Source organism: Apis cerana, linkage group LG15 (genome assembly GCF_029169275.1).
Source record: "Apis cerana isolate GH-2021 linkage group LG15, AcerK_1.0, whole genome shotgun sequence".
Taxonomy (NCBI): domain Eukaryota; kingdom Metazoa; phylum Arthropoda; class Insecta; order Hymenoptera; family Apidae; genus Apis; species Apis cerana.
Window position 1 is genome coordinate 2479249 of NC_083866.1, and position 25654 is coordinate 2504902.

Consider the following 25654-nt stretch of genomic DNA (forward strand, 5'->3'; position numbering starts at 1 on the left):
TTACATTCTAACCTTCAAATTTTTTTCTGTTTGCGAAAAAGAATAAAAAGAATTATTCGAAACACACAAGTAATCGTCGGCATATCTTTCCTGAACTCTTACAGCAATACGGCGTGCACAACAGCCGTTGCTAAATCAGCGTCCACGTAAATCAACGTGCAGCACGTGCTGGTGAAGGAACACGTGCTTGGTCAAAGGTACGTAATACGCGTTCACAGCCCATTTGAAGCTTCTTGCTCTTCTTTCTCATTTTTTTTTATCTTGGTTAGCACACCTGGTTCTACTAAAGTGATAAAAAATATACACGCGAAACTATTTTACTATTCGTCTAACTATTTGCATCTCATTTAATGACATGCATTTTTTGAATGCTTGGTTCATTCTTGAAAATTTATATGAAAATATTAAAATATTAGCCAATTATTATATACATAATTTTTAAAATTTTATAATTTTCTTTATTAAACAATTCAAATTCTTTTAAATAAAATATTAAGAAAATTTTGAAATATAAATTATGATAATGCGACATTAATCGCATTGCCATTAATTGTATACCAAACAAAGTTATTAATATTCATCAAAATTAATTGCTATTAATTAATAGCATATTTTAAAAAATAAAACAAGAGAATTGTATATAATTGTATATAATTGTATATATTTACCACTATAAAAATTAACAAATTAATAATATATACAAATTAACAAATTAACAAATTAAAAAAAGAAATCTTTTAGAACTGATGAAAAAAAATTGAATGATAATGAAAGAAATAGAAAACATATGCGTATCAAAGTATCGTCTGGACACAGGCTAGAAGATCGGCACGATGTGTGTTCTTCTGATTTCTTCCTGCTAGATGAAAAAAGGGAAATGGCGTTAATGTCGCGCTGCCTGCTAGACGGTTTGTCTGTTCAAGTCCTTGTCCTGTCTGCCCTTCAGGTTTGAATTTAGACGGACCACGAATTCCCAGAAAAGAGCCTGTTCCTTGTCCGACTCCATGAAATCGATGTTTCCTCTTCGCCCACTGTCGACCCTCGTCGAGGACTCTTTTTTATGCGACCGAAATAACTGACACTTATTAATCGAATAATCGTTTCAATCCGTCAGACCATTGATATAATTTAACGTTCGACGGTTATTGGATCGTCGAATTGAGTCATCTTCTGTTTGGTAATTGTTGGCTCTTTTAATGGCTCTAGAAAGTCTTCAAGATATGATTGATGACGATAATATTACCTCAGTGGATAATCTTTTGTGGAAAGCTTGAGAATTGAGACTTTTAAGAAGGAAGTTAAAAAAAAGATAAAATTTGGAAATTATACAGAAAATTTTTAAATAGATTTTTTTTTTAATTTTTTATACAATTTTTAGCAATAAAAAAATGAATAATAACAAAAATGATTATATTTAAAAATTCTTCATATAAGATGTTTAATAATATTAATTTAATATATTAACGTTTTATAATTTTCATTTATGTCATTAAAAGAAATATGAAAGAGAAATTTTCATTCTTGATCTTTCAGAATTTAAATGTAATCTAGAAATTTGAAATAATTTTTTTTCAAATTTTTTATGAAGTTTAGATTAATATGAATCTGAATTAACGACACTTTCATTTGCATGAAAATTGGGACATACTTAATTTCCTTCCTTTTTAAAGAATAAAAATATCTTGAATTAATAACTTCATTTTCTATTTCCATATATTGTCATAAAATCTTATATATCTAATAAAAGAAAATTTTCATAAGAATTAATTAAAATCACAAATAATTGAAAAAAGATCCTATTCATAATCCTGTTCTTTAAAAATAAATTATTATAAATAAATTAAATAATTCATATCTTCAATAACAATTTTTTTTAATTTTTGAAAAATAAAAGATAAAAAAAGATAATTTTTATTATGATAATTAATTGATTATTTTTAACATAATCTAATTAATAAGTTAATTAATATTTTCTATTTCATTATACTTTGATATTAAATAAAAAAAGATGTCTAAGATGAAATAAAATTCTTTTTCTATTCAATAAACAAAAAAATACCAAAAATATATATTAATAAATATAATATAAAAAGTTAGTTACATATTAATATCTTTTATATTGATATTTTTTTTATTATTTTAAGAAAAAGATCTATTCATTACTTCATTACAATTTTCCCCTAACCTCAATTTGAGGTAACATTAAAACCACCTCAGTTCTTCATGTTTCACTGTCTCTAGCACTTCTAAATTTCAAGAAAGTTTTCCCTTCTAATTATCTCTCTCGACTTTCCTCGTTTCTACGTCTCTAATTTCTTTTGTTTTCTTTTGTTATACTGCAATACGGCGGCCTCGAGAACGAACAAACATTTCGTGGCCACGGGGTCGATGTTCTAGCTGTTCTAACGTGAGCTTTTCATCTCCTTTTAGCTCGTCGAAAATATAATGAGGATATGAAAATACTCTTTCAACTAAGGAGAAAAGGGTAAAAAAAAGGAGGAAGAGAAGAGAGAAGACTGACAAACGTCTCTAATGAGAGTAGATGATGAAAATTCAGCTAACAAATCCACAATTTCTGTGCAGATGCGAGTAACGAGCTAGAACGCGGAACTGAGATCTGTTTGGTGAGAATTTTCGTCATTTAATTGATGTAATACTACTGCCATCATCGTTGATAAATTAATGAACAGGAGCTCAGTATTTGAGAGACAAAATATAGAATATAATCGCTGTTTGTTTTGGTATTTGAGATGTTTTAACACTAATGAATGTGAATAGCTTAGAAATAGTGGTTCATTTAGTAGTATTTCTGTGTAGATATTTTAAGAATTGAAAGTTGAAGAATTATCACTCTGAAGAAGAATAAGAATTTTTAATGATTTTTAAATAGAATCATGCATGATGAAATATTATACAAATAAATATAATTAAAAAAAAATTAAAAATAATAGAAATAATTAATTAAAATTCGATAGGAAGATCAAGAAAAAAAAATATATATATATAAAATCAATAATTCATAATAATAATAATCATATTTATTATAAATACAATACTTTTTTTTATAAAAATATACAATTTTTTTGTGAATTATTGTGATATAAGTGTTATTTCATAAAAATATTTTCATAATAATTATTTTTATCATTCGTAAAATAAGCACTAAAACTTTAACATATGTATGTACTTACATATGCATAGCAACGTCTTAACATATGTACTACTCACAATGAATAACAACATCCTAAAAACATAACTCAGAACATAACAAGAAAATCGCACGTGTGATTAAGAATTTTCTATTTATCCATAATGAATCTAGGAAGGAAGTCGTAAATAGAAATGCTATGAAGGAAGCGCATCAAGCAAGCTGCTGTCCAGATTATGCTGGACTCAAGTTATGACTGTTAGCATGTTTCTTTTCGCATTTTCTTATTTCATCTCTATCTATTCCTTTCTTTCTCTCTCTTGCTCTCTACCTAACATCAATTAGGGACTTCTCGTGCATTTTGATTCATGATTTTCTCCTGACTTTCACACGAGTTTTCCCTCGTCACGTTTCACCAGATTCTTTGAAACTATATCTACTTATAAAAAGATCTAGTGTGAGAATCGATGAAATGAATCGAATGGATCGTTTCGAAAGTGGTGCTAGTTTGTTTTTCAACTCTGTTCAGAATTCCCGCGAAATTCCCACGTGCTATTTTTATATTGATTTTAACTAATAGAAAATATCTTTATGTCATTATAACAAATTGTTTAATAAAATTTGCAGTTTGTTAGAGGCAAAATTTTAGATTAAGTATTAACTTTTTAGTATTCGATTCAATTATTTAGCAAATAAAATAAATTTTATTTAATGATAAAATATATCGAAAACAAGTAAAAAAATACATATATTTTGATGTAAAAATTAATATGATGATTTATTAGTTTCAATATAATATTAATCAACACTGATTAGAGATATTCATTATATATGTATATAATTTTATGAGTTTTTTGTTTCAAATTGTTTCTGATTTTTATCAAATATATTTTATTCGAAATTTTAAATTATTCATTATTTATAATTCATAATTAAAATCTTATAAAATTTTCTTCTAAAAATAACTTGACTATCTAACTTTTCTATTCTCAAATGTGGAAATCAAAATATTCTACTTACTTTATCTTCATGAATCTGTTCACAGAATTTCTATTCCCTTGAAAGTTTCTTCATCCACTGCAAAAAAAGGAAAAAATATTTCAATTCCCAGTAATAACATTCGTTCGATTCCATTGGCAGTACTTGAAGTATTTATTGTGTTCCAAGTAGCAGCCAAGTATATATATATATATATATATATATATATATATATCTCACGTCCCTTGGTCACTTTCTTTTTTTTCCTTTTTGTGCAGATGGCAATCGTTTTCCGCTTATACGGCGCCGTTCATAGATTTGCGATCGCGTTTAACTATGAAAAATAGATAGTCAATGATCGACAAAACTACCGTTTTGTCACGCTGCTAAGTTACAAAAACATGTGAATGTTGACGAAGGTAAAAGAAGATAAAGCTGTTTTTGCATTAAATTTTCAAATCTTCACCGATAATTATTTAATGTTTTCTTTTTAAGAAAAATTATCTACATAAATTCTTAGGAAATTGTTCTATCTAACGAAGTAATCATTAACGTTTCACGCAGAATTTTTTTTCAAAAAGATTTTTAAAGAATATTTGAAGAATATTTGATTTTTTACTAAAATTTCAAAAAATTTTTTAATCTATGTATTAGTTATTTTAGCTGAAAAAATTATATATAGATATTTTTAAAAAATTTTTTAATTCTTTTCATAAAATCTTTGAAATTGATCTTTAGTTCATGCATTATCCGCATTCCTGCGATTACACTGAAATCACGTGAAATAAATTGCCGATGGTCATAAAACAGTTTCGTCTCGCTCGCGACTCAAACGAAGAAATCGAGGAATGATGGGAAGAAAAAAAAAAGACGATATATGTGCGATTTTTACTTCGGATAACTCAGAAAACAGAAATTCCTGAGGTCCTCGCGGAAAACTGGTTAATAGAGCCGCGGAACAACGCATTCAGGTTAAATGAACTCGTTAATTGTTCTTCCGCAATAGTGCATTACAATGCGCAGCGAAGTGCATCGGTTCAAATCCAGTTGCTACCAGGTAACTAGTTATAATTTCGTTATGAATTTTGAATCAAAGAAATGTTAGTCTAAGTTTATTCATCTGATGAACATGTAAAAGTTATTAAAAAGTTCATGTCGATCATTAAATTGAGCTATTTTTATTTTTAAACCGATATTTTCGAGTTTAGTTTTAAATATATAAATAATATTATATATAATATATAATATATAAATAAAACTTATAAATAAATAGAGAAATTTCTTTAAGAAGAGAATTAACGAATGTTGTTATTTTTCATAATGAAGAGTTTCACAAAGAAGGAATAGAGTTGACGTTAAGTGCAACGGTTCATCATTCCGAGAATAATAAGCTTCTTTTTCTTTGTCGGTACGACAGAAATGCCGATGGGCACACAAAACTGGCTCGTTTGATCTCGCTTGAAATAGTAAAGCTGCATGTCGCGTCGTCTTCATTTCTCTCTTTCTTTCTAATATTCTTCGTTGCTTCTTCTTTTTCATCATCATAGTTAGTTGCTGTCTTTTCCAACGGAATTTTAATCTCACGACAATTGTTAATTATATATAGTTTTTAAAATAAATATTATTCCAATATATTGAAGAATGAAATAATTTTTAATATTCGTATAAAATATATATCATTGTTGAAAAAAAATATAGTAAATTAAAATGAAATTAAGATTTCATTTTTGGCAGAAAAATTAATTTGAAAAAATATAATTAATAAAAATCTTGAATTTTTCAAATATATATTTAATTCAATATTAATTGTTAAATAAATCTTATCTAAAAAGGAAAATAATGAAAAGTAATCTCATTAATTAATATAAAACACAGTTAAGACAAATTTGATGATTTATTACAAGTAATAAACATCGAAACGCTATCTTGCAATGAATAATCGTTAAATGGTAAATTTATGACATTCAAATTAAGTTTAATGAATAATTGTGATGAAACTGTGATGAATAATTTATATTTAATTTATTGAAATATTCTTTGTCATTTAATAATTACAAATAACTTCTGAAGATAGAATAATTTATAGACATTGAAATACCATCTAGTGGCCAACAAGTCGAACTAATCATCAGATGGCAAAATTGAAAAATCTTAATTTTTCAAAATTTTTAAATTCAATTTTTTAATTTTTAAGATATTATATTAAGATTCTGATGAATAATTTGTAATTTGTAATTAATTTTGTTTAAATATTTCTAAGTAATGAAATGTGTTTTGAAATATTTGAACAATATTATCCATAAATCTATATTTTAATTAAATTTCTAAAGGTCAGTGACTTAATGTACCTTTAGATGTACTTCTTGTAAATTCATACTCATGTGTAATGCGCGTAGATACAAGTTGCACGCGATACGAATATAACGCTAAGATGCATGCCAATGTCTAATATTCCTTGCATCGTTAGTCTTTTTTCCGGCGCTTAGTTATCATTAAATACAGCTTCCGTTAAAGAATCTTGTTTCTTCAAATTAAAATTTGATGATTTGAATTTGAATTTTGTCGAATTTTAACTTTAAATTCCTTAATTATAATTAATCAATTTTTGATATTATTTTATAATTATTTTTAAAAAATAATGATATTCATTTTTCAATAATTAAATTCAATAATTAAATTCAAATTATTCGAATTTATTACTCACTATAAGAGATAATTGAATTTAGTCACGATCAACATAGTCAATGTTTTTACGAAATTGTGTTCTAAATGTCAAAAGATTTACGAAATCGTGAATTCAAGATGATTTCAAAATGCGATACAATAATATTACGAGAGCAGCGACCTCATTCGTAATTACGCAATACTACTACGAGAGTGCATTTTCCGTGAAACCGGAAATTCGATATATGGTGTCGCCTCGATTGGTTTCGATTCGATTCATCGAATGGGAATGATATCTGTTCCCGTGGAATAATTCATGCACTTGAGATTAACTGCAACAGTGTTCGCATGAGAAATCGCAGCGCCGATCTGGCGCCTGGTCATCGAGAATATGTCAGATCGATTTGTTTCGCAGTGCATACAAATTATACGTATGATCGTGACAACTCGAGATCTGTATACAGATCCGTTTGTTGTTAATTTATATTTTTTATTACATATTCATTTTTTGATTTTTTTTGCTTTTTACATGTTGTCACACCGATAATTAGATAAATTTAAAATGATTCTTATTTATCCGAAAAGATATATACGATTGGTTACATGTTTGAATTTTTTTTATAATTTATAAATATTTTTTGCACTGACTTATTTTATCTTTTCTATTGAAATTAATAATTTTTTAAAATAAATATAATTATTTATATATAAATATAATTATAAATATAAATTAATAATTTTTTAAAATAAAAAAATTCAATTCTTATCAAAAATAATATTTTGAAATATTGTAAATTATTACAAGTTATCAAGTAGATTTAAGGTCATTTATCATGGCTGGTAAAAAAAAAGGAAAATAGAAAAAGATGCCGTTTCTGAAAATATATTGAAACCAATTTTCTACACAGTATGCAATGTAACAAATTATCTAATAAACCATTTTTCAATTTTTCAACTTGATATCTTCGATTTTTATTAAAATTCCTTTAACTCACCTATCGCTAGTGAGATTACTTTAAAGTCCATACAAAAATACGACTTTTACTACAAAGTGCAAAAACATGTACCATCGCCAAATTGCACCACAGGAAATAAATCCATAAGGAAGAAGATACAAACGCAAGATCTTTGGTAAAAATGCATATCTGCTTTTATTGAAAAAAAAAGAAAAAAAAAAAAAAAAGAAAAAATGAAGAAAAAAGATGTTTCCATGTGTACTGTGGTGTCGTGTCTTAGTAAGATAGTCGATCGAGAACTGTGCTTCTAAGCCGGCGATCACGATCGTGGCGACGCAATGCGATCGTCGGTATTACGACGAGAAACATCTCGCATCGTTATCGATCCTTCTTTGCTCGCATGGCGAGAACGATTTTATTAATCGAACCATGATTCGGATAGATATCGCGTCGAGACACTATATGTCAATGCCACCATGATCGTTTTCGCAATTACGGTCGAGGGCAGATATTTCCACAATATCGACCTTCTCGACAGGAAAATTCGTTCCTACTATATTTATAGATATACATATACATACATACATTTTATATTTATATAACATATTATATCTACGGCTCTCGCTGTATCTCGAGGAAAATGCCACGCGTCACCCATCCCTCTCGCGTACATTCTATCTAATAGTATCAATTTTTCACAATTATCTCTTCCTTGTATTGAAGAGAAAAATCACGAACATAACACGCTCGTCTATTAATATATTAAAAATATGAAGTCGACTAGGTGCCGACACGACGACGACACGACGACAATATTATTACTCTTCTTTTACAACATCGTCAGTATCGTATTGCGGTGGCTGCTCTTGTACATTTATATTATTTATCCCATTGCATTTTTCCCCATCATTTTTGATAATCGTTTATAACAATTAGGCGCAACCCCGTCGCCGAAATCCGAAAAATCGACGAGCGTTTTCGGTCGGTCGTGTGTTTACGCGTATCGGCCGTGGCAGTATTACAATACATATTCGGTCAGTAATTGGCTCGATGCAAAAGTAGCAGAATTCTCTTGATTAAATTCATATGTATATATGTTATAACATATATACATTGTTATAACGAAAGATTATATTTTTTTCTAATTCGTGCATAATTAAAATGCACGCAGACTACATACATATTTTGCAATATTCTTCATAGTAAAGTCACAATTTCAAAATCAACTCTAAAATAGTGTTGCGCGCGCATATTATGCGCACGCAGTGCAATCTGCAAGCTAGAATTAACCTTGCGTGCTACGGATTTGCCCACGGAGTAATGTGAATATCCATAAAGGAGAATGATGTTGGAAGTGGTACGCTTTCGCATAAAATAATCACCAGACAATTTGACAATATAGTATAATATATTATTGTCTGATCTATGATAAATAGATTGATTTTTTCGTAAAGAAATAATTTTTCGATCAACATGTGCTCGTATTTAGAAATTCCTATTAATTCTGCGTCAAGCCAATATACATATACGCGCTTGCGCGAATATAGTAGCAGCAGTAGTGATGATAATAGTGATGATGGTAATAATAGTAATGGTAGGGAGCGTCTAATGTTAGTCAAAAGAAAAATCAATTCGCGGCAATCACAGCAGCAGCTGTTGAAGACGATGATGATGAGGATGACTTCTTCTTTAGCACGATGTCCTTGATGTTGAGATTGACCTTTTCCTTGCGTGGCGGCGGTACGGACTGCAGACAAAACCTCTTGAATGCCTCTAATTCGCGCTCTGCATCGTCCATCTCCCCGTCCTCGAGGTCTATATCTTTAGGCGTGAATACGCTCTCTGTAAAAGACACGCTCTGAATACTAGAAATTGATAGGTTTAACTGTAGGGATGGGAAAAAAATCTGCGTTTGATTTAGCTGCTTCTTTGTATTATTTTTATCTTTTTTCTCACGTTTCTTTGATTTCATTCTTATCTTTTTTAATTTAAAATATAAAATATATATTATGTAAAGAGAAATAAGAGTGATTTATAGAATAAAAAAAAAAAAACGAAAAAAAAATTAATTTCAATGGAAACATAAGAGGACATAAAAAAGGAATCAGGAAACAAATTTTGATTAAATTCGTGAGGAAAAAATAAGAACGGATACTTTGAGTCAATATTCAAAAACGAAGTGTTTTCATTGGCGATGATAAAAGAAAATTCACGCTTCACGTGATCTATATAAGCATGCAACGGTTTTTTTTCATTCTTTGATAACACAGCAGTTTTCAAAACACAATAGGAAATAAGAGATCATAACGTTGGAAAAAATAGATTTGTTTTATTGAAACACGTGATTCAAACTTGATTAAAAAATTATTCATATACTCTAGTTGTTGTCGATCACCTAGAATCGGTTAAACATCACAATCTGAGATTTCAAGTAGATAGTAGATAAAACTCGCTGTCATGGTCAATGGCAAACTTGGCAAAGCGTGACTCTCTCAAGTGATCTACATATCTTTTCTTTATCTTTCTTTTTATATTTTTCTCTCTTTTTTTAAGCACATAATCGATCAAAATTTCTATTTATGTTTAATCTATCATACAATTTTTTTTTAAAAAATATGCTCAATATTCAAATATTCTGCGTACTTGCAACCACACTCGATTTTCAAGAATAACTAAAAAGGAAACGGAAAAAGAGAGGGGAATATAGTATAAAAGATGTATATAATCGAGATATTCCTGAAATGTAGAGAGAAAAAAGACTATAACTATCCTAAAATCGAATAATAATTTATCTTTTGATAAATGCAATTACTATGGATAATAATTCGATGGAACAATCACCTGATTGGTCGAATTGAAATATGAAGTCGATGCGCGGAAGGAAAATAAAGAAAAGATAGTGCTCACTATCCCAGAGTTCTCTCTTCCGGTCAATCCCCCTAGAAATTCGTGGTGGCCAATTCGAGGAGATCCCGAAGTACACATCCCCGGTACATTTGATTAAATTTTCTCTCTTTCGACCTATAGCCTGCGATTGAGACTTGGTCCTAACGCGGTACACTGCCCTCTCCTGACAGAAAACGAAACGAAAGAAAAACCGTCGTCAGTGTGACTCACATGGACTCAACCTACACGTTTACACGTCCATAGTTTTTTTTTAAATATTTTTTGTACATCAATTGTGTACAAGATACTATCTCTAATTATTGTCTTTTTTTTAAATAAAAGGAAGAAAAAAAAAAAGAAAAAAGAAAGAAGAGAAGAAAAAAGAAAACGAAAGAAGAGAAAGTTTTTTTTCAAACCGGGAGCGAAGAATGCAACCCGGGGGTGTGTTAAGGAAAACAAAAAAATGAAAGAAGCAAATTTACATGTTAAACTTTGATTATTGTTGTTTCTCACCAACGAGGTTCCAGTCATCGCCATATTGTCTTGTGCCGGCTCCCCGTTTTTTCTTTTTCTTACTCTTCCCAGTAGACGATGCTGCTATTGTGGCGTTTATTGCCTCTCGAACTGCTGTTTTTGCACTTTGTACGTCTTCCATACTAGGTTCTGTTCTCACTTTCGTTAATGTTACACTAGTTCCTTTTAAATTAATTCCATTTTCTGGTATTGGTTGACCATTTGTTACTTTACTGATTTGTATATTAGCTAGACCACTTAGAGTTGTACAATCTGGGGTCAATCTGCTTCTTAATTCTGCCAAACTTGATGGAATAATACCATTAGTATGTTTCAAATTTGAATTCTCTGTCGCCATTTTGGACGGGAGATCGCCTTTCACAATATAATCTGGTTTTGGAGGTGATGTAAGACCTGCATTAATTGCTTGTTGTAATGCAGGACTCCTAATAGTAACCATGCCATTTTCTGATACTTTTATAATGGCTGCCTGTTGAGTTGGTGGCACTTTCATTGGACCAAATGCAGGATTTCTTATAGTCACCATATTAGTATTTGGGTTATGAAGTATTCTAGCAGGTTCATCTGCATGATCATTCATGAAAAGATCATTATTTTGTACTATTGTTTGATTTGATATATTACTAGAATTTGCAGCATTTTTATTCTTCTTTTTTTTCTTTTTATTAGTACTGTTCTGATTTTGTTGTGTTTCTTTAGACATGTCTGTAATGAAGTAATAAGTTATTCTTATAAATATATATATATATATATATATATATATATATATATATATATAATATTTTACTTACCTTTTTCTATGGATTTAGGCAAAAGATCTTGTTTCAATTTTCCTGTATCTACTACAATCACATTTCCACCTGCCTGAGAACTTGCATAACTCGATTGAACACCGCTCATTGGTGCAGCGATTATTGTGGTTTGTTTTGGTGGATTTACTGGTTTAGGGAGAGGTGCAGATCTGATTGGTAAAGGTTTCGCAGGAGCATCTACTTTTGTTATTGTAATACCAGGTGGTAATTTTAAATTTTCTATATTAATTTTAGAATTTACACCAATATCCTTGAATTGACTACTCAATGGTGAATTAATTCTTTCAGTGGATACTGATTGTATTTCCGATCGTTGTTTGACGCTTATCTGATTCGTCATTTTAGTTTGAATTTTTTGGGTATCGTTCTTTGTCTGTTTAATAGTGATATTAGATGTATTTTTATTATTTTTATTGGAATTTAATTGTCCATTTTTATCTTGCGACTGGATTTTCGATTTCTTATTATTTTCATTATTGATATTCAAGTTTTGTGATGACTTTTGTGAAGTTGGCGTTTGAGGTGGAGTATTCATTTTATTCTGCTTCTTTCCAGATATATTTTGCGATTGATTTTTGTTCTTATTTACAACGTTTTGTTGTAACACATTTTCTTTATTTTCTGTATTTCTTTTGTCTTTTTTAGATTTCGTAATATTCTGTTGTTGAACCTTCTTATCATCTAATTGTTTTCCTTTGCCTTTATCATTATTTGATTGTTGTTTCATATTGTTCTTACCGTCACAAATTTTATTCTGCATTTGTTGTTTCGAATTATTCATTTGCTTATTGCCCTGTTGTAATGAATTATTACTATTACCATTAGTATAATTGTTATTATTATTATTTGTTTTAGTTTTCTTTTTCTTTCCGCTGATGTTTTGATTTTGTTCATTCTCCAATTTCAAATTGGTGACTTCTTTTGTTTGACCATTCACCAATGTAAATAAAACTTTATCTTCAGCTGGTGTTTGACCTTTTAATGTAATTGTAACTGTCGGTTCTGCACTATTAGATTCCATAACTCTTTTAATCGTCACAATCTGAGGTTGAGTTTCTGTCTGAACAGGTTTCTTTGTTTCTTCTTTTGCTTTTACTTCTTCCATTTTCTTCATTCTTTTTTTCAACTTTTTTCTTTCTTTCTTTGTCAATTTTTTATCATTTAAATCAATAGTTAATGATTTCTCCACAGTATTATTTTTCATATTTGTGCTATTGATACTGTTTATCTGTATTTTATTTTTATTGCTAATTTCAGTTTTGTCACTTTTAATGGCTATTTTATTATTTATCTGACCTGAGACCATTATTTTATCAGTTTTATTAATACTTTTGTTTTTTATATTGATATTCACAGGTGCAGTCTTTGTTTTGGTATTTATACTACTTGTACTAATACTACTACTGCTGCTGCTACAGCTACTGCTACTAGTATTACTACTATTGCTACAGATTTCTTGTTTGTCTTTCTTTTTATTACTTAATTGTTTTATAATCGGCAACGCTACTGGAGGTGATGTAGGTAAAATAGATACTTCAGGTAGATTACACTGAGGTAATAATCTTTGAGGAACAGGTTTTTGTGGATCTACGACGGTAATTGTTACTTCTGGTGTCTTTTTCTGTAATTCTATTAATTTTTGTCTTTCTGCCTCTTGCCTATCTCTTTTAAGCTTTTCTTCTAGCTATAACAAACAAAATTTTAAGTTAATTTTTTATACAATTAATGAAGACAAAATATTGATTTCAATTTATATTAACCTTGCGTTGCTTCTGCCTAGCTTTTTTCTCAGCCTTTTTATTGTTATCTTTTTTTCCATTCTGATTACCTTCAATGAATTCTAAAAGTTCCTCCAGATCTCTTTGATCTCGTTGATCTGTTTGAACTACAGAAACAGTTGAAACTGGAGTATTTAATCTAGGCATTATATTTGTTACTGTTTTTGTTTCTGTACTTGTATCAGATACCACTGATTCTGAGGGACTTTTTGAAGGACTACATGTAACTTTACACTTTCTAGCCTTTTTCTTTGTTAATAATTGCCGTAAACGTTCTCTCATTTCATTATAATTTCTACTAACAGGCGCTACTGAAGGCTAAATAAATATATTTATATAAAATAACATATTAGTACGTGTACGAAATAAAAATGATAAAATCTGCTTACAACACCATGACCAAATACTTCGCAATAACAACAATCGCAATGTCTACTAGAATCTCTTTGTGCTGAACTACTGGTAGAACAAGAATCCTCTTGACTACTTCCGGAATCCGAACAATCTCCATCTCCGGAACTCACTAAAAAATGTATATAATATATATATATTATATACATTATATACATTTTTTTTATTTAGCAAAAAAGAAAAAAAAGGAAAAGAAAAAAATAATTATGAAATGAAAAAAAAAAAATAATTCAATGAATACTGACAGTCGTTACACGAGACTCTTTTAATATGCTCAACATTAGCCTGTTTGTGACAGGCATGCGACGAATGATTGCTATGTGCATGAGATCTATGAGTAGGACCCATATTTTTTATCAAATCTGGAAGAGGCCCATGTGTATGAGAATGAGTGGTACCTATTTAAATTCAAAGAAGATATATTTTTTGTTATATCTTTCTCCTGAATTTTGATAAAAGTATTTTTTAAAAAATTATTTAATAATTGTTTATTTATATTTACCTTGATGTGTTGTATGATTATGAGCGGTATTTGGTGTCTGAGTTGTCGAATGTCGCGTTTGCGTTTGAGCAGATTGTGTAGTACCAGATTTTATTGCAGGTTTAGGTAACTCCTGATTAGTTTTGATAATAGACGGCGATACTGGCTTTGAATGACCATTTGGTACAACCGTTTCAGGTACGCCTAATAATATTTTCAAATATCATCATATAATATTTTCAAATATCATCATCATATTGTATTAAAATAAAAATTTTGTTATTAACAATAAGAAATAAAATTTTTTTTTATAATTACATTTTGTTAAACAGGGACAAGTATCCCATATTTTCCGCTTGGAGTTTAATAAACACAAACAAGGTGGATTTTCTAGCACCATTTTTCTTTCTGTTATCTCTCTTACATGCTGATATACACATGAACAAGGTTGTGTATCAGATGTCCATAAATCAATATCTTCATTTACATTTATTTCATTTCCATCATTTTTTATTTCTTTTATTTCTAGATCTTCTAGTTTTTTCTTTACTTGTGTTGCCGAAAAATTAGCTGTATCTTCTATAGTAAAATTAAACAAAAAATTAAACATATAATATAAATTTTATTAATATGTTACAGCAATCTTTACCTAAAAAACCATTTGTGAGTTGTGGAAAAGGATTTTCTAGTGGTAATATGATATTTTCAGTATCACTTTTATTAATCTGTAAATTAATTATTAATGTTATATTAATAAATTTTAATAACTTAGTGTTATATTAATAATACTAAAAATAATTGAAATAAAAAAATTCTTACAGTAGAAGATATTGCAGATCCTATACACATATGACACTCGCAACTTTTTCCTTCTTCTACATTATTTTCCAAACAAGTTCCTTCGATTTGGGCCCTTTTTGAAAAACATTCATATATTAATACAAAAAAAAGGAAAAAATTATTATAACGATTATAATTCATGTACATAATAACAGTACTTGACTGATCTCATTGCAGACTGTACTAAATGGCAAGTTGCACAAGCATAATCAAAAAAATCTTCCTGTCCATTAGTGTAAATATCTGTAACAGGTTGTGCACCTGCTACATCAGATAATTTTTGTCGTAGAGATTTTACAACTTTACTCCAATCATCTAATAAAATTTGTAGTATCTCAATACTTGGAGGCATATCAGGCGAATCCAAACTTAAATCTGGAGTAGGGCTTAGAGATCTATTATCCATTTCTGATACATCAACTTTTGCTTGTGATGTAAGCGTCAAAAGTTGTCCATCTGTTTCTTGAAATTCACTATAATAAGAATAAATATGAAATCAGTGATTCACGAAAATATATGAACTGTATTTTATTTTTATATTGACATACTTTTCAATATCAGGCGTTTTATTTAACATACGCGGTTCCAGAAGTTTGCTAGTTGCTGTGAATATTTCCCTTACTTGTCTAAGATGGGTCATTCGACATGCTTGTTCTGCACTGAAATACGCACCGCTTATGAAACTTTGTTCATAGATTTTCTTTCCTGGGATTGTGATCAGTTGATATAGTTGTATTATTGTTAAAATATAATCACATTGTCACTTACTTGTACTTGTCCATCCATGATTCAGTTTCTGCCCAAAGATCTCTAATTACTGTCATTTCTTTGTCAAACCATAAATATCGATGAACAAGACGTTGATATTCCGAGCCTTTTAAAGGCAAAAGTTTTCTTAACTGTAAAACCTAAGATATGTACTTTGTTGTCTATATTAGATATTGTAATTTAATTAAAATATTAAAATAATATAAGTTTATTTACCTGACCAATAAAAGGTGGTAAATTATCTTGTATAAAAGGATCATCATATATATAAATCTGATATAATTTTTTAATAAAAGCAGTCCATGGTAAAGGAAATTTATAATAGAATTTACCCAAATGATCTTTTAAAAGTTTTACAAACTTAGAAATCTTTACAGCTGTTGTTATCAATGCATCATAATCATCTAAAAGACCTAGAAAGAAGATGTATAAACTAATAATAATAATAATAATAATAATAAAAATTATTTAATTTAAAATACAATATATTTATATTAACCTGTAAGAAAAACTTCTGCTAAATTATTTATACTAAGGTCATGTAGAAGAGCTAATAAATGAACTTTTACTTCTATAACAAATTCTTGCGCCAAGCTTACTAATCTCATAAATAATTGATGAGGATTCCTTTTACACAATCTGAAAATAAATATTGAAGTTAGATTCATAAATGTCAATCCATTAATTAATCATAAGAAAAATCTTTCTTAAACTTACTGCAAAACAATCTTGTGCGTATCATCAGCTGAAAATGGAGTTTGATGAAATTGTAAACCTCCCGGAATACGAGAAGCTTCTAAGGCAATATTAAAGGAACCTCGAATATGTTGACGCAATTCTGTCCATAGATTTTGAAACTTTATAGCCTTTTGCAATTCTTCTCCAAGCAATTCTCTATATTGAGAGTAATAATTAAATTTATCCACTAGTTAGATTATTTCTTTTTATTTATAACAATTACCTTTTTGCTTTGCATACATTACATGAACACATTTCCTTACCCCTGAAGGGGCTTTCAAGGCTCACAGTAGTATTCGAATTTTCAATAACCGTCTTCGGCTTCATTTGCATCGTGTTCAATTCCATGTTGTCGGGACCTCTCGCGCCCTTGACAAATTCATCGACCACGCTTTCGTCAAGTGCCACGCTCTGCAAGTAGAACGTGTTCGTGGTTGACGATCGTTGGTGCGATGTGAACATGAAACGGTGTTCACTAGAGGAAAACATACCGCGACAGGAACCGAGTCCGCGACGACAGGAGATCTGACAGCGTCTTCCATGTAATTAACAGCCCAGTCACTTTCCTGTCGCGTGAAATCGTCCTCAGAGCTAATGCATCCATCATGAAGAATATCGTCAGTGTGTTTCTTAACAAGAACGTCATCCATCGCTACTACGTTGCTTTCTCTCGTCCTGTTGCATTGACCGTCCTCGCCGTCGCTACCGCTCATTTTATTACCGTGTAATATAATTGTCACACTGAATTAATCGCTTATTAATATTTCAGTCGAGTTATACGACAATTGATACGTTTTTCACGGGTTTTATTTCAAACCGCGTAAACACCTAAACTGCATTCAATCAACATTCGCTCAATATGGCGTCTCGCGTGCTCATCCCGTGGTTCAACATTGTATCGTGAGGTGACGCGCTTTGGCGATTGCGTGTTTGTAAGCTTGCTGCCGTCCATTGACTATCATCCATAATCTTTTCTTAAAAATATCAATGAAAATAAATATTTTGTTGAAATTTTAAAAAAATGGTTTCAAATATATTACAAGAAATCTAACTACAAAAATAAATCTATATTATTTTATATATTATAAATCTATATATAATCTAATTTATATGTTAAAATATTCATTTTGAAATGTAAATAAATTTATTTCTTTAGAGACACATTATCATACATGATTTAATATATATACTTGTTTATGTGATGGAATGAAATATATAGAATTTATCTTAGTAATTAAATTTAATGTACGATATAAGATTAAAGAAAAAAAAAATATCAAAAATAACTTATCATTTGAGAAAAGAAGGAAAATACATATACTGCCCTCTTACAATTGATTGATAATTGACAATATATTGCAGAATATCGTAGATAAAAATGTGAAGTAAATACGAGTTATTTCTTGCTACGTGGGAATAGCCGAGTTCAAGATACGTGGAGACAAATTGTCATAAAAATGACAACAACAAATTACTTGGATTTAGACATTAATAAATTATTTGAAGAATATACAATAAAGGAAATTGAAGCAATTCAAAAGAAAATCCAACATGAAAGTGATAGAAAGAAAATCGAACTTAGAACTTTAGTTGGGTAAAGTTCTATTTTAATGACTTAAAGTAATTGGTTGTTACTCTCTTTTATTTTCTGTATAAATTAATATTTATATATCTCTTAAATATTAATAAATTGTTGTTAAATAATAAAGTTCCATATATATGATTGCTATCAAAGGTTAATAATTTAATCTTTGAATATACTTATTAATTATTTACATATTTTTAGGGAAAGATATCGTGATCTAATATTGGCTGCAGACACAATTAGGAAAATGAAGATAACTTCTGAACATGTAATTTCAAGAATCATTGATATTGAAAACAAATTTGGAGAATTACAAAAAAAATATCTTATTGGATTTAAAATTGATTCAACTCAAAATGAAGATGAAAAGTATTTTTAATAATTTCATTAAATGAAGTATATAATTTTCTTATTTTTTGTACTATTATATAACATTTTTTTTATAGAAATATAGAAACAAATCAAGATTCAATCATTATTCAAATAAAAATCTTGATGGATGTACCTCAATATATTTGGTCTAGTATTGAAAACAAGGATTTATTATTTGCTACACAATTGTATTTAATAGCTCAGCATATAAATTACAGTTTATTATTCGAAGTGGGAAGTACAGATTTATCAATTAAATATCCAATTGTGTCTAAGCAATGGGATGTTATTAATCAATTTAAAAATATTATATTAAATAAATGTAACAATGTATTACAATCATTAGATGTACAGCCAGGGGTTAGTATTTATTTTATATTATATTATAAAATTTTGTGTATTATTTATAATTTTATAATGATGTTATTAAAATCTATTTAAATTTTAGAGCATAGCAAATTGTTTAGCAGCATTTGTATTATTAAATGGAACTTCATTCTCAGATTTATTGGATAAATTAATATCAATGCGTAATCAGGCTATTAAATCTATTGTTACAGATGAAAATGATAATAGTGTTAAAACCAAGATAAAATTATGTATTAAAATATTAATTCAAACAATCAATTTAATTTATTCTTGTTTTATAAGTAATTATAACATGTATAATGTATTTTATTCTTATTATCATTTTAAATATATATATATATATATTATATAAAATTAAATATTGATTAAAAAATTACAGATTCAGAAGGTGAATCAGGAGGTCTTATTTTACAGTATTTAATAAAAATTCAAGATCAAGAAGCATATTCTTTACTTTCTCAGTTAGATTTGAATCAAGAATTATTACAAGAATTTCTTCCTCTTGTGACCAAACAACATAAACCATTTACTGTGCATAATTCTGAAAATTTTTGTATATTAGATCTACAAAAGAGGATCAAATCTTGGCTTCATTGGGTAGCTGAATTTTGCAATCATGAAATTACAAAACTTTTAGATTTAATAATATCTATAAGAGGTTTATATTATGTTCGCGAAGAAGCTGTTAATATCAATCTGCCAGAAAATTGGAATAAAATATGGGAAGAGCTTTCTCTTCCAAGAATAACTTTTTGGGTGGAATTTTTCCAACCTTTAATATCTCAAAGAGTAAAACGTACATAAATATGATATATATTTTTTTTGTTATTAAATTGAAAATAATAATACTGTTAATATTTTTAATTATATCAGGTATTATAAATGATAAATGGATGGAAACTATCTCTACGTTAAAATCTGATGTAATTGAACTCCTAGGCAAAATATGTTATGATAAATTTGAATATCCAGAACATGATTTGCGATGGTTTATCTGGAAAGACTCGCCAAATGATATTCCTCAGAAACTTACTAAAAATGGTGGTCTAGATAATAAAAGATCTTTATTAATGAAAACTAAAGGATATTCGCCAAATATTCTTAAATTATGTGAAAATTTTGATACAAGTTTGCATATTTTACTCGCAGATCTTGAGCAATATTTGTACGAGACAGAACGTGTAATGTCTATTAAAGACAATTTACTATCCACAAATATATCGTTAATTTCAGATTCGTTTTTTGATCGTGCGGAGATTCAAGAATATTTACAAACAATTAGTACCGATATGATCGAAGATTTTATCAATTTTGCAAAAACTACATGTGTAAATGATAAACCTGACTATGGTCAATGTGATATAAATGCTATTGTAATGGCAAGATTTCTTTTAGCATTGATAACACTGAGTTCAAATCTGAATAAATGTTTTACACTTTCAAAAGTGTCTGGGTTAACTATAACAAATATGAAATGGCAAACAATTTGTGATAAATTAAAAGAAGAAAGTACTTTTATTTGGTCAGTTTGGGCTAAAACATATAAAGTTAAAATAAGTGAACATAGGGAAAAGTTTATATCGAAAGAATCATTACATGGTTATCCAATACATTTAGTTATATCAGAATGGGAAAAAGTAACTATTGAGGAAGATTCAGGAGAGGGTAAAAGAATAAAATCGGAAATTTTAGTACCATATCAGCCATCCATTCACTTGCAGAAATTTTTGACTGCTATTAATAAAGATTTAAATAAAATAATACCGCACACACTCCCAAAGTAAGTTTCAAATTATTATTTATATAAATTAAATTTTAATTTTTTTAATTTTAATTTTTTTATAGAAAAGTATTACATGAAGTTATAGAAGATGTTGTAACAGAATTATTAAATCATGTAATTGTATTCAATGATGCAAATCTTTCTCAAAAGCAAGCCTTTCAAGTATTATTTGATATAAAATATTCTAGTCTGCTTATGATACCTCGTGAAAATAAAATTCTAATTGATCTGTCAAACAAATCATGTGAAAATATATTATCTAAAATTGATCCATTCGATTATGATGTTTTTAATCCTTTCATTCATACTAATGTGAAAAAAAGTGTTCAAAGATCTTTGGTACGTATTTGTTTAATTAATCAACGTTTAATCAACATTCACATTTTAATTATTTCAATTTTCATTTTCAGCTCATATTAGGAAATCTTATACCTCATTTGGAACAGTTACATTCAATTTTAGGTGCACGTAGCGAATATAATAATATTGAAGGAATAAAATCGGATTTGCCAACAGTATTAGCTTTATATACAGGAGCACCTTGGTTTCCACCTTTAACCGTAACAGCTCCAGCGAAAAATTTACCTCTTGTTACTGCAACTCTTCCAGAAAAAACACAGGTAAATCACATTTTTTAGTTTCAAAAATTTTTAAATATATCTGAATTATATAAAATTTCATTTAAATATTATTTTATCAAATTATTTTTGTTATTTATTTATACATGAATATTTGTTTCATGTAAATTTCATGTAATATAGATTGCTTTCATGATAGATATTTCATGTACCTTTAGATTGCCAGAATATACACATACATACATAGTTCGCGCATTTGATTGTGGTAAGAAAACGATCTTACATCTTTACATCTTGTTAAAGTTCTTATGCTTAAATTAACAAATTAACGAAGCATATGTTTCAGATGTGTTAAATTATATTTTTTTGTTGAAATTAATACTTAAAAGAAGATTTAAATTTTATATAATGTAAAATTTTTATTTAATTTTTTATGTTAATTTAGCGTAAAAAAACTACTAGCAAGGAAACTACAAAAAGTGATTCAACAGGAGCTACAATCAAATCTGGGGCAGCGGCATTTTTTGGGGCAATGGGTTCAGATTGGTTTGGTAGTAGTTAATTTATTTATTTAACTTGATATAAAAATTATTTTTAACTTGATATAAAAATTGTAAATATTTACTATATGTATATATACGCTAAGTATATTCATGTAAATATCATAATTCAATTGCCTTTTTGACAGCAATGTCAGTATTAAATAAAATATTTTATACAGCCTTTAAATCCTTATGATTTTTTTCGAATATTAATTATATTATTTTTTTATAATGTTTAAAAAATTTTTTTTTAACATTTGTTTAAAAAATTTTTTAAATTACTGAAAAATTAAATAATAAGTTTACTTACAAATAATGTATCATAATTTTATATAATCCTATACATTTTCAATTTTCAAATATTTTCTCAGGTACAGATAGGTTACACTGTATGCTAGCGCCACAGCTGGATAATTCTTGTATTAAATTTTAAATGCTATCGATCGCATGCAAAATTGTTTTATAATTTTCACTTATATAATAAAAATAGTGTAAAATAACAAACAAGTATTCAACTAGTGATAATTATATATACGTGTAATTATATATATATATAAAATATCAGTTCATACTTAATAGTGATAATAAATATGAATGTAATTTGTTTTCTAAATCCTGAAATAATTTCATAATAACATACGATAAAAATGAATTAAAATCGTCTTAAATGAAAGAAAAAACTCTTCAATTTTTCTAATCGTATACGAACTCAAGCACTCATATTTGTACAATATACGTGAATTTAATTGCAATTTGATCATCGACTGCGACACGTTGTTTAAAATTTGCCGAGCGTTTGTAGCGCCACCAATGGAAGAGATAAAGATAGAGGAAGAGGACGCATCGATAACTAGATGAAGATGGAACGACTGAAAGTATCGCGGGCAGTTACGCAATTACTTTTGAGGGGCAAGAGGGAGAGACAAGTGGCAAAATACGCCAGCGCAGTGTAGTACACGTTTTGGTATATAGCAAGATGGCCGGATGGGCCCATCTGTGGTGATATCGGTCGTAAGGCGTTCTCAATCACACTTGAAGAAAAAGCAACAATACGAAACCCTCCAACTTCAAGAATATCGCTGGGACACTTTGTATCATCATCGGCATCAAATGGTGAGTGAAAACATTTTTTAATTTTGTTTTGCCGCTCATAAGAAAAACATACGACTCGGTGCGTGCGACGTTTCGCGCGCTGTTTTTGAAATTCTAGCAGACTACTCGGGAATTTGCGTGTCTCAAAAGTCGTCTGCTATAGTGATTGTATAGCATCAAAAATATATATCGCGAAATTCGAATAAATAATTGAATTTAAATAATGCAAACGTTAAATACATCAAATAATGTCAAATAATTTTATCGTATTTTAAAACTTGGAAATATTTTAGAATAATTCATTATGGTGCAGCTATATAATATTAAAATTTTTACGAGAATTTCAATGTATTGAAATCATTATAATTTTAATCTCGAAGAATAACTTAAGATTAAAGTTGTTTAAATGTCTCTAAAGCAGCGATAAGTTACTGCCGTAATGTTTTGATTAGCGTATTTTATCTATATTTTTCATCAATTTGTATTGATGTAAAACATGATATTTGATGGTTTTTTATTTTTACTAGATATAAATATATTAGAAATTTTTTGTCAGATTATAATTCATGTAAATGATGATATGCCATCTATAGAATTGTAAATTGTGATCAAATATAAGAGATTAATATGCACGTATTAGCAACAAGAACATTATTTTAAATTCGAAAATATTACAATTAAATTTAAATTCAGATTATAAATGGAATATGACATACATATAATGTCTAAAAATATTGAAATTATGCAATATATATTTACTTACGAATATTTATTTATAATTATATTATATTATACTATAAATTAATTTATAATTATATTTTTCAAGAAAGATAAAAGAAGATAAAATAATAATATTTATAATAATAGAAAATTGAAATAACTAAATTAAGTTTTATATGGTATGATGAAAATTAATCCATGAGATTTTTTTGTTGATTAATTGTTCAAGTGCTTGAAAAAATCGATAGAAAACGTTTAAGTTGATGACCGACTTTTCTTTTTATATGATGGCAAAAATCACCATCAAAACAAACGACAAGAAGTTGGATAAAGGCCAACTCTACGGTAGGCTGCATCGCGAGAACAAAAAATCTTTGCACTTGTGATATTGAGCGGAAACAGTTGCGATGCGGCATCACGCGGTCATTTCCCTGGTGAAATGTTACATTTCACCTTTGCTATCTGAGAAAGAGGAAGTGCGTCAATTGAATATAGTACGTATATTTTAAATAACACGTGTTGATCTGTCTTTTTATTAATTCATCTCCATATTTATTTTTTACTTACTCTTATTTATTCATATTCATTACAACATAACGCTATTGCTATTTCATTATTATTTCAAAAAGATATAACTTTTTATTGAATTATTAAATGATAATTGTTATAATAATTCAATTAATATAATAATATAAATATATATTTCTTTTACTTATAACATTTCATATTCTATATTATAAAGAAAAAATAGATAAAAAATATTTCATTCATAGAAAAATTTACATTTTAAAAATTTTCTAATAATTTTAAAATATTCTAAAAAATGGATGATACAGATTTTTAGAATTTTAAAGAATTTTAAATATAATTTTAATTTATAGGATTACATTATTAGTGTTCAATAATTAGATTTATAGTAATAATATATTTATATGCATAAATTTATAATTTTTTTTACTTGTTTTGACAAACGTTTCTCTTTTATCGTTGTAACTTTATTTTGCGGTTCTTCAATCTCTTTATTTGCTCTCAGAAAAATAGATGGCGAAGATATCGGAATAGAGTATTTTTCTTTTCACTTGGCAACATTTACCGCAAACAAGTACTGTTTTAATGTTTTCTCTTTTCATATTAAATTCCACAAGATGATTAAAAGAATATTTCGTAAGAATAATGATGCTATTGGATGCTGATGGTTGCAGAATATTATATATAATTTATAAAATATAATTATATATAATTTGTAATTTCATTAATTTTTATTTATTAATACTTAATCATTAATGATGATTATTTTATTTTTTAATTATTGAAAACTTTAAAAAATTTATATCTTTAAATAGATTTTCTATTTTCAATTATTCGAAGTATTATTTCAGAGTAAAAAAAAAAATCGTTTTATTGAAATCACCTGTTGCATATTTGTTTTTATGTCTATTTGCAAAAACTAAATTTGAATCAACGAGGTATCCATTTTCAAAATTTCGTCACGTTACAATTAATTAATCTAAATTGTTTTTGAATAATTGGATGTTCTCTTTTGAAATGATCTTTCTATTTTTTTCTCGTTTGTTTCATACGAATAATATAACGATACTGAAAGTAATTCATTTAATATA

General features: G+C 28.0%; 3 protein-coding genes across 14 annotated transcripts in view; 2 read left to right on the forward strand and 1 right to left on the reverse strand.

Annotated features, from left to right (window-relative positions):
• Positions 1-7657: 7657 nt before the first annotated feature.
• LOC108000733 (uncharacterized) lies at positions 7658-17896 on the reverse strand. 9 transcript variants are annotated; one of them, XR_003698394.2, is made up of 19 exons: positions 17486-17891; positions 17218-17405; positions 16974-17150; positions 16756-16895; positions 16473-16669; positions 16257-16396; positions 16037-16147; positions 15647-15961; positions 15468-15561; positions 15298-15373; positions 14967-15227; positions 14670-14852; positions 14413-14565; positions 14146-14279; positions 13739-14074; positions 11958-13662; positions 11146-11871; positions 10654-10816; positions 9447-9588 (listed from the first exon to the last, which is right to left on the reverse strand). XR_003698394.2 is itself a non-coding variant. In XM_017061283.3 (18 exons), exons 1-18 carry the CDS (start codon positions 17705-17707, stop codon positions 9374-9376), a joined length of 5373 nt encoding a protein of 1790 aa, XP_016916772.1. In that variant the 5' UTR covers positions 17708-17891; the 3' UTR covers positions 7658-9373. The 9 variants fall into 9 exon arrangements, 7 of the variants coding, with proteins under 7 accessions (XP_016916772.1, XP_016916773.1, XP_061941421.1 ...); XR_001766599.3 differs by lacking the exon at positions 9447-9588 and adding an exon at positions 10056-10482 and having other exon boundaries at positions 10588-10816; XM_017061283.3 differs by lacking the exon at positions 10654-10816 and having other exon boundaries at positions 7658-9588.
• A 196-nt stretch (positions 17897-18092) lies between these two features.
• On the forward strand, positions 18093-22410 carry LOC108000734 (conserved oligomeric Golgi complex subunit 1). 2 transcript variants are annotated; one of them, XM_017061289.3, is made up of 10 exons: positions 18093-18588; positions 18781-18948; positions 19026-19311; positions 19400-19601; positions 19700-20116; positions 20194-21100; positions 21166-21442; positions 21514-21723; positions 21900-21946; positions 22127-22410. In XM_017061289.3, the coding sequence occupies exons 1-9, from the start codon at positions 18452-18454 to the stop codon at positions 21939-21941; spliced, it is 2646 nt and encodes an 881-aa protein (XP_016916778.1). In that variant the 5' UTR covers positions 18093-18451; the 3' UTR covers positions 21942-21946; positions 22127-22410. The 2 variants fall into 2 exon arrangements, with proteins under 2 accessions (XP_016916778.1, XP_016916777.1); XM_017061288.3 differs by lacking the exon at positions 21900-21946.
• A 719-nt stretch (positions 22411-23129) lies between these two features.
• Positions 23130-25654, forward strand: part of LOC108000772 (ras-related protein Rab-32) — a 49525-nt gene continuing 47000 nt past the window's right edge. The window contains exon 1 of one of the 3 annotated variants that reach the window (XM_017061375.3): positions 23130-23336. In XM_017061375.3, coding sequence (XP_016916864.1) covers positions 23208-23336 — 129 coding nt within the window. In that variant the 5' untranslated portion in view covers positions 23130-23207. Of the gene's footprint in view, positions 23337-24363; positions 24530-25654 lie in introns of those variants that run through there. The other 2 variants (XM_028668134.2, XM_028668136.2) reach the window with 2 other exon arrangements.